Raw genomic sequence first — 9,426 nt, 5'->3', positions numbered from 1 at the left:
TGCTAGAAAGGGCTGATCACCCAGATTCTGATGGCATCATTTGGGTTATTCCACCCCAGCGTCATTTGGCACAGGGATGGATGTGGTCCGCTACAACTAGAGGCCTTATAGAAGGAAGCAAATATTCATCACACCTTCATGGGCCGGCTCTAGGGGGAACGAGGAAATAACTGAACCTTCGTCCAGGCAGTCAGGGATTCCATGACAGACAGTCTCTATAGATGCAGCAGGTAGTTAGAACTTTAACAACGGTAAGCACAAAAAAAAGCCACAAACCCTAAGCTGTTCAAATGCCCCAAAGTTTCCCTAGCCAATGCTCTAGAACAAAAGATGCAAAGTTTACCCACATGTACTTTTAAAAAGAAGCACCAATTCTCTCCCTCTCTGTATGTGTTTTAAAGTAAGAGCTCAATATTAGTTGGTATTACTATAGGCAGAATTCAGCTTATTGAAGGCTGAAATACCACATACATGTTAGTCAATAAAGGCTATTACCCCCTAGGCTTCCTTAGAGAAGGAAGAATTTGTAACTGCAGTACATGGACTGGGATATACACTGTGGAATCTATACTCTCCTTTTCATCTATAGGACACTCAGTAACATTAGTGGGAAGCTTGCACAAACAGGTGTACAATTTGGCATTTTATAATGAGTTAAAGATGTACTTACTAGATGCTCCACCGGAACATTTAGTGTTACTTGATAGAAAAGTATGCTCCCTACCTGCCATCTCTCCACCACCAAACTGTCCCACTACCATTCTTACTGCTTTGTTCTTGTTTCTCAATCCTGCCTTCTTTCCCACCCTCATTTTATTCCTCATCCACAGCTATCCTCAATTTCTACGCTTGCGGGCTGGGGAAATATCACCTCTCCATCATTCCATGTCAATGAGCAATCTGATCATTCATGGTGACAAAGATGTCAATTTTATATGCCACTTCTAGAAGATCAGTAGAAGGCCGAGGACTTCGCACTTCCTAAAGCCGTTATTCCAAACCTTCTGCATGACATCGTGGAAAACTGAGCAAAGTACATCAAGTTAAAAAGAGATGTGAATGCATCATACATAAGTGTCTATGGGGACCTTAGGCAAGGAAGAAATGGAGAGAAGGCAGCATGGCACACCCTCCTTCTGCATCACAGACTTCTGTATCTAAACCCCAGAAGTCCTGGAGCTACATTTTTGAAAGCAAAAATGGCAATTGAGACAGAGATTGCCATTTGTAGTCTTCTGTTTCTTAGACGTTCAGGTACATGCAGAACATTGATATCAGTACACAGATGGCTTTGATACACAGAGGCTGAAGCTTTTTGGGGGTCATCATAGCACATACAGGAACAAATGCAGTATCATGAAAGGAATAAGCTACAGCTGCTGGGAAAATTTGCATTTACTGACTTCTGCATCTTTAAGTTCTCAACTAAAGCATTTCAGTAAAATATCTGCTCATAGTTAGTAGACATTTCAAAAGCTGGCCCAACTTAAATTTAGGATTTTCCTTTTAAAAAACAGCAGCGAGCAAGTAATGCAAGACTACTAGGTTTTTTTTAGTATAGGTTTCCTATTCAAGCATTGCATGCACAATATAGTACTATTGTCTACTTTCTGCCTTTTTCCTGAGATAAATATAGGTTACACTGAGGCTTAAATGGCTTTACTGGCACACAAGCAATTCAGATCAAGTGATAGACTCTATTGTAAAATAAAACTCCTTTTTCCCCTGTAGTTTCTCTGGAGAGACTTAAGTAACAAATTTGATATTGACTAAAATCTGTGTAGTGCCAAGCCATTAATAAGCTAAGTTCTGCCTACAATACAGACTGATGTTTATATCTTGCACTCTGCATGCATTTAAAGAGGGAGAACTAGCTATTCTCCAGGAATCACTTAAGGCACAGACTGCCACCTAGTGATTTCAATGACAACATACAAATATGAAATGCTGCAGGAAAAACAAGAAAAGGAGTTGAACCCTTCTATTTCAAGAAAAAGCTGGAAATATCCTTGTATTTTCACATCACATTATTTACTGTAATCATGTATTGCTATTTTGCTAGCAAGTGAAAAAACCTTTTTAATAACGCAACTTTGTTCTCTCAGTCCCAAGCTCATCAAATGCCCCATTTACATGCACTGCCTGGGACTCCTCTTCTCCAGTTGCATCCTCTGCCATAAAACTCCCTTGCACTTGACATCAACCATTCTTGCCAGTCTTTAATAAAATATCTTCTTACTCAGATCTCATATTCAGTGTTCCATCCTTGTCCACTTTGATCTTTCAAGCAACTTCAGTCAGACTGCAAAATTTTTTAGCTTGGACCTTGAATTTTGAATGCCTCTGACTTCCAATACTCCATCCCCTGCCAGTTCTCCTCTTGCCTCTCTAACTTTCCCTTCTGTATGCTCCTTGATGGATCCTCCTGATCCTCTACTCCAGCTTTCTGTGAGGGTCCTACATGATCTATCTTTGGACCCTGGCTATTCTTCCTTGATAATCTCATCCGCCAACAAATCCAACTGTCTCTATGTGGATGACTCACAGGTCTAACTCTGTACTGCAAACGAGGCATCTCTCCTTCTAGACTAGATCACAGCCTGTTTCTCCGTCTAGTTCTCTCCTCAGAAAACTTAACAGGATCAAAATAAACTCTCACAAAAGCTCTCGACTATTCTACTCTACTGTTCAGACTCCCAGGTTCAACTCAGACAGCTCCAGGTTCACACTTTTACACTGTCTATGCTATATCTAGCCATAAAAATACAAACATGCACCTCATAAAAACTGCGCCCATTTCCATTCAGAAATGCAAATATCTGCCCAGCCTATCACTTTGACCACATCACCTTTCTCTGCGTCTCTCACTGACTCCCCTTCTATATCAAAACAACCAGAAGCCCTCCACAGCCTCTCCTTTCCCTGCCCATCACAAACTTTATTCAGTAATAATAGGTCTCTTTCTCCCCCCACCCATCAGATAGTCCCTATCATCTGCTTGTTAACTTTTGAAATAAGCACTTCCATATTCTCTTCCACATAGCCCCTCACACTTGGGGCTCAATCCTTGCAAACATGTGCAAAGCCACCCCATTATCCTCATATGCCTTATTAATCAATTCTTTGCCAGGACATCTACAGAAGTCTTGACAAGGATTAGGCTGTTTGTGTGCTATGGCTACTGCCCATCATGCTGACCACTCTTGTCACATTATTTCCTTGTGCTCCTCCGCCTGTATCCATCTGCTGTCTTAGACTGTAAGCTCTCTGGGGCAGGAATCATCTTTCTGTGGTGTCTGAACAGTGCCTAGCACAGGAAGGTCCTGGGTCTATGGCTGGTGTTCCTAGGTATAACAGTAACAAATATTATTAAAATAATTACAATGAGCGTCAAAGGAGATAATAAGCCCTGTATATGCAAAAAAGTAGTCAAAACTTTACAATTAAGGGATGCATACAGGCTAATAGGATATTTGCTTGAGAATTCCTCTGTTCCTGTTTGTCATTCTCACAGCAACCAATTGCAGTATCATAAAGACCTTATTTTGATGCAAAAACTATATTCATGCTAAAAAGGTTTTCCATAATATGAAGCACTAGCAAAATTGTCTTAGAGACAAGTCCTGAAGCCTAACCAACCCACTAAATGTTAAAAAAGTGTGGACCTGGGGGGTGGGGGGGAGGGGACGTAAAACAAGGAGGATGAAGAAATATGCAGAATCACCGAGTCAGAAAGTGGCTGTAAATGGACCTTGCATTTCTCACAGAAGAAAAAGCCCGATGTCCTGGGATCCTACAGACAGACATTTATACCCACTGCCCAAAACTTCAGAGCCTGTGAGGAATGCCAGACCAAAAAAAGTGCTAAACAGGTCCCATTCCGCACCCCACCCCCAATCACTATGTCCAGATGTAAAGCCATAAATAGATGTCTTGTTTGAAGGCAGTCCTGATTCTCCCAGGTTTTGACTCCCATCAAAGCAGGAGTGGCACAGCCCTTAATGCACAAAGACCTTCCAAGCTGAATTGATGCTCCTCTGCCAGTTAGTGGCCAAGGAGAATATAGAGGTTGACAGGCTTGTCCCTGTAATGAACCACAATTAAGTTAAATAAACAGCAACTAACTTAAGATAACACTATTTTCTCTGTGTGCGTTATTTCATCCAGCATATTTTACACATACTTGATGTAGGACAATGGGTGTGGACTCCGTAGGACACCAGGACAAAAGTCTCTCAGTGCAACCTCTATTTACAGCCTAAGTTGTTTAACTTAACTGTGGTTCATTACAGGAGCAAGCCTGTCAGGCTGCATCCTCGCCCTAGCCACCTACTGACAGAGATGCAGCAATACAGCTTGGAAGGGCTACATGTGTAAAGGGCTGTAACTCCTATTTTGATTAGGCTCAAGATCCAGAACCCTCAGGCCCTCCACAAGTGAAATTCTTCTCTCACAAGTGATTCTCAGTGCAGGTGCCATGGCACCCTGAAGTGCCTAGAGACCTTTCATGTTGTGAAATTAGCAACATTAATACTAAAGCATGTGCAAATGTAATTCACAGGATATATTCCTATTTGAAATCTCTAGATGGTGTTAAGAACTTTCTAACTTTATTGTGGTCGCTCCAAGGGTTTCAACAGAATAATTGCTGTACTACTTTTCTGTAGTCAAAAAAAAAAAAAAAAAAATGAAAACTAATAACTGACAACTTCCTGAGGGGTGCCTTGAACACCAAGGATGGATTCTGTCTGGAATGATTGCTCTCAAAAATGCCATGAAAGTTGTATGGTATGCTATATAGAATATCCTGACATTATCAGCAGAAGCTGTTAAAGAAACCGCACACCTACCCACCCACCCCACCCTGCAGTGTGTAACCAAAAATGACCAATTAATGAATTTTAATTGTTCAGAGCAAGTTTAGGAAGGACTTGTGAATACCCGAGGGAAAAAAAAAAAAACAAACAACAAACAACCAAAACAGACCTAAACAAAACATAAGAGCCTGATTATTCCCTCAAGTGTTAATTAGAAATGACATTTAATTGCACCAGTGTAAGGATGAAAAGAATCAATTGCCTATTCCTAACCTTTCTCTTATGCAATTGAAAAATTCCAAGTCCAGATTCCAAAAACTTACTAAAAACAAACACCCACCTCCCCAGCCTTCCTGATGGGACCAAAAAGCCCCCACAAACAAACAAAATGTTGAGCACTCATTCCACTTCAGAGATTCAAACAGCACTGCTGATTCCCCTCTTGCCCTCACCCCCTTCCCTTCAGTAATAGTTATGACTTCTGAGTGATTTAAATAATCTCCTTTCCGTTCCTGAGTCTAACTTCAAATTCATCTAAGGACCAAGGTGAAGTACTCAAACTAACATCTTAATTTTCCACACTTCTTCAGTTATTGTAGGTTAAGAAATCTTACAGTAATTTGTTACAAAACTGTAACAATCGTTTTCTTAAAATCCTGTACATCAGGCCAGAAAATCAACGTTATTTAAATTGTTCATTTAGAAAAGGGTTTAAAAATTAAGTTTCCTATAACTCCCTGCTTCTGTTCCATTATAGATATAATGTTGTAAATAAGAGTTATCTTTTCTATTTGCTAAAGACATACAAGTGGGAAAAGTGATTGAATGGTTGCTAGCTGTGGGTAAATATAGATCATATCTGATCTAACTGTAGATCATATAACTTGAAGCTCTAAGTTATGACAGGCTACCACACCCCTCTGGCAAATCTGTGATGGTTGAAAACAAAAAGTTAAGCATCATGAGGCCTAATTCAGTAATTTGAAAATTACAATTCATAAAACAAAGAACTGTAGTAAAATTGCATTCAAAACAATTTCCACCTTCAGCTATATCAAAATAAAGATGCAAACATATAAGCCCAGAAATATGGAGGCAATCTGCCCATCTTCAGACTAACATGGCTAATGGTAGGGCAGGGTATTACCTTAAAAGTCCATTCCTAGGACTAGGTTGTTCCTACAAAAGCTCATGCCTCTCTGAATTAGCCTGCATAGGTACCCATACATAAGACTAGGGGCTGCTATGACACACTGTAATTACAGTGGATTAATCGAGTCTGCTAGAGCATGCCAGCCTCCACTTCTCATGTATCGGCATCCCCACACTTCAAAATAGAGGCGGGGCACTTCATCTAAAGCTTGTCGAACAAGTTTTAGTTAAAGCACCCCTGCTGCCATTCTGCAGCGCAGGTACCCCGATGCACAAGATGCTTCGAGTGCTTTAATTAGAGCGGCTCTAGGAGCTGCTCCAATTAAAGCACCCGGTGCTAACCTCCCCTGCGTTCTGCATATAAGCCCTAACAGTATGATCCCCTCTCTAGATTCATGACTGAGTGATGGATATAAAAATCTAACATTGGTTATGTAGGAGCAGCTAACTCACCATATTTGTCTCGCAAGCCAACAGTACACCGGAAGACTCCACCAAAGGCTACATCTTCACCAAATATTACTGGGGAGGGAAAAAAGACATTAAAGTAGCTTATTTAGGAATGCAAACAGACCAGTCTTATATGTAGGAATATGCAAGTATTCCTATTTATTCTATGTTAACCATTTATATGTAGTTATTGTAAAATTTGGGAGAGGATTAACTACATTTTAGTTTACATATTGTATGTTTGAATGTTAAATGTTTTAGCAATAATTTTTAAACACACTAAAAGAACCCACACATTCCAATTACTGAGGAGACAACACTGTGAAATGCTACAACTGTATGAAAAGTAACTGAGTTATAAAGTTTCAATCTACACAAGTGTTTTAAGAATATATCAACAACACAGATCAAAGAAGTCCATCCAGATTTCCCTTTCTACCTCTTGCACTTTTAGAGACTCAGGAACTATTTGCTTCACATAAACAACCCGAGTCATCAAAAGTGTCCATGCAATCGATGGTCTAAAATAGAATGATTAAAACTGTTCTAGCTCATATTTACTTATTTTGGAAGCAAGTCTGTCATGCCACTACACCTAAGTTAATACAAACCAATATTCAATTCTAAAGAGAGAGAAATGTATACCATTAACCAGATGTCCAGTGAACTTAAGAGTTCCAATTCAATTTTCCATTTTTTCCCCTCTCGATTAAAAAGAATCTAGTAGAAAAGACTCTGCAATCTGCCGCCTTCTACCTCCCTGGACCACCAACTTTCAGTGAATTCAGTTATTATGTATTTCTCAAAAACACTAGAAATCATCTCCCCAAATGTTAGTCCAAAGACAAAGCAAACGCTTCCACACATTCCACCAGTGTGCTTTAATCCCAGGCTGAAGGGACCTCCTCTATGGAAGGGAGTAGTCCAATAATTAGACTACGAACTGTGCAAATTCAGTTTTCACTATTTGTTATGTGGTCCATCTGTCCACTGGGAGTATAATGGACCTTTAGTAGTTAAACACAAATTTTAAAATGATCTAAGCCATGTTTTTTAACAGCAAAACAAAAGTAGTGATGTAGAAACAACCAACGGAATGCCTCCAATTTGTTTTTCTACATGTCCTTGTTGGCTGGCTGGTGCATGTGCATACACTATGAAAACCTTTCCACTATAACATGGTTGCCAGTTTTGTACTAGTTAACAGTATGATGGGACAGATGTTTCCTATGCTAGTAGACATCTACATCTAGTTACAACATCTGGCTCTGGGCTGCCTGCTGCTGGCACTCATGCAGCCTCTGGACATAGGGTGAGCTGGGGCAGCAACAGCCGCAGCAGTGATAGTGCTTCCTCTTCAGGCAGGGCCACCATCTTTACAGCCACCTTTCACAGACATCCTAGATGTGCTCTGCAGACCATGGGTTGAAAGTGACTGGTCTAAAGGGTCTACGAAAGATGACTACAATCAATGAAAAGCGTGTGAATACCAGCACTTACAATTCAAAGTAATCAGCAAGTCCATAAAAAAAAAAAAAAAAAAAAAAAAAAAAGGTTTAGGGATCTGCAGGCAAAAAAAAAAAAAAAAAAAAAAAGGTTAAAAAAAAAAAAAAAAAAAATCACAGTCCTAAAACATGATATTTGGTAGCTTTCATCTTCACACACAGAACTGCAAGTTGTTATTAGCCAAAGTTAGTTTAAAAAGTTTGGCTGCACTAGTGTCAGTGCCTTTGTGAAGTAACTACAGATCATTTACATGAGATCATTTCTTTTCAGTCAACTTTGCACGTCAATATTTTTTCAGAGGTAGAAAACCATTAAAACTCTGCAGCCTTTAACCTGATGACTTGTTAAGCCAACAGCCTCAGAAGTTCTCAAAGCACTGGAACAGGCTACTTACTGTGGAGCTGACCAATTAGCTCCTCAGTAAAATGTCACCATCTACAGGTGCAATGCTATTAGGCTGGAGTAAACTAATTAACTCCACTGTAGGATAGTATGTGTCTGGCAGTACTATCTTATAGCAGACTTATTTACTTCGGCACAACACACATGTAGACACTAATAGGGCTCGCTGGGACACAAGGGTGCTTCATGCCCAAGCCAGTCCCTCTGCCGCATGCTGAGTCAGGTTGGAGCAGCCCCAGACTGGCAGGCTGACCCTCGGGACCCCTTGCTGGGGCTGCACCATCCCATCTCAATGTGCTACGGTCTTAGGCATATGTGCAAACACTGTGCCCAGGAGCAATAAACTCCAGTGTAAACTACACTGGAGTTCATTGCATCATATTAATAGCACATGTAAATGTGTCCCCTTAGCAGTTTTTAAGACCTGGGTAGACAAAGCCTTGGCCGAGATGATATAGCTAGGGATGGTTCTGCTTTGAACAGGGGGCTGGACTAGATGACCTCCTGAGGTCCCTTCCAACCCTAATGTTCTATAATCCTTTATGCCATCATGAAAGTTTAAAGGTAAATAATTTTGAGGAGGAAAAGTGGTGATTGTAACGATTCCTTCAGTTCACCATTGCCTGTGTAAGCAGCTGACAGGATTCAGTGACCCAAGAGGCACACTCCAGACTTCTAGTTTTAAAGAGGCCTATAAGACCAAGTGTTTACAAGTACGCTTTTTGATTTTAAAATACATAGGTTTTTAGACAATAGTTGAAAATTAATTTCTTTACTTGCGTCACAACCCAAAGTTGTGGTTTTTTGTTTTTGTGTGCTTCGGCACCGCTAAATTATGTTCCCGCCAAATTGCAGCTTTTTTGCACGGTAGAGTTTTCTGCTGCAGTAGGAGAACCCGCGTGCAAAAGAGTACTTCCTGCCATTTGTAGCCTTCTTTGCACGGTGCATTTCTTTTGCATCATAGTGATGCACGGTGCAAAGGAGTTCCCACCATTTGTATTTAGATTCGTGCCACATTATTGGCCGGTTCTAAACGTAGGCATACGTGGCGGCTAGCTATTGGCTTTTTAGCCGTACAAAAAGGTTGGGGAGTTTTTGG

At 40.5% G+C, this 9,426-nt stretch overlaps 1 protein-coding gene across 4 annotated transcripts in view; it reads right to left on the bottom strand.

The window, feature by feature from the left end:
* BCKDHB (branched chain keto acid dehydrogenase E1 subunit beta) overlaps positions 1–9,426 on the bottom strand; it is a 289,020-nt gene that overhangs the window by 274,857 nt on the left and 4,737 nt on the right. For all 4 annotated transcript variants that reach the window (XM_006034413.3, XM_025216409.1, XM_006034412.3 and 1 more), the window contains one exon: positions 6,423–6,491. In XM_006034413.3, the coding sequence (XP_006034475.2) occupies positions 6,423–6,491 (69 nt within the window). The remainder of the gene's footprint in view (positions 1–6,422; positions 6,492–9,426) is intronic.

This window comes from Alligator sinensis, unplaced genomic scaffold (genome assembly GCF_000455745.1).
Source record: "Alligator sinensis unplaced genomic scaffold, ASM45574v1 scaffold405_1, whole genome shotgun sequence".
Taxonomy (NCBI): domain Eukaryota; kingdom Metazoa; phylum Chordata; order Crocodylia; family Alligatoridae; genus Alligator; species Alligator sinensis.
The sequence above is the reverse complement of the archived record's forward strand: the minus strand, read 5'-3'. Positions and strand labels throughout refer to the sequence as shown.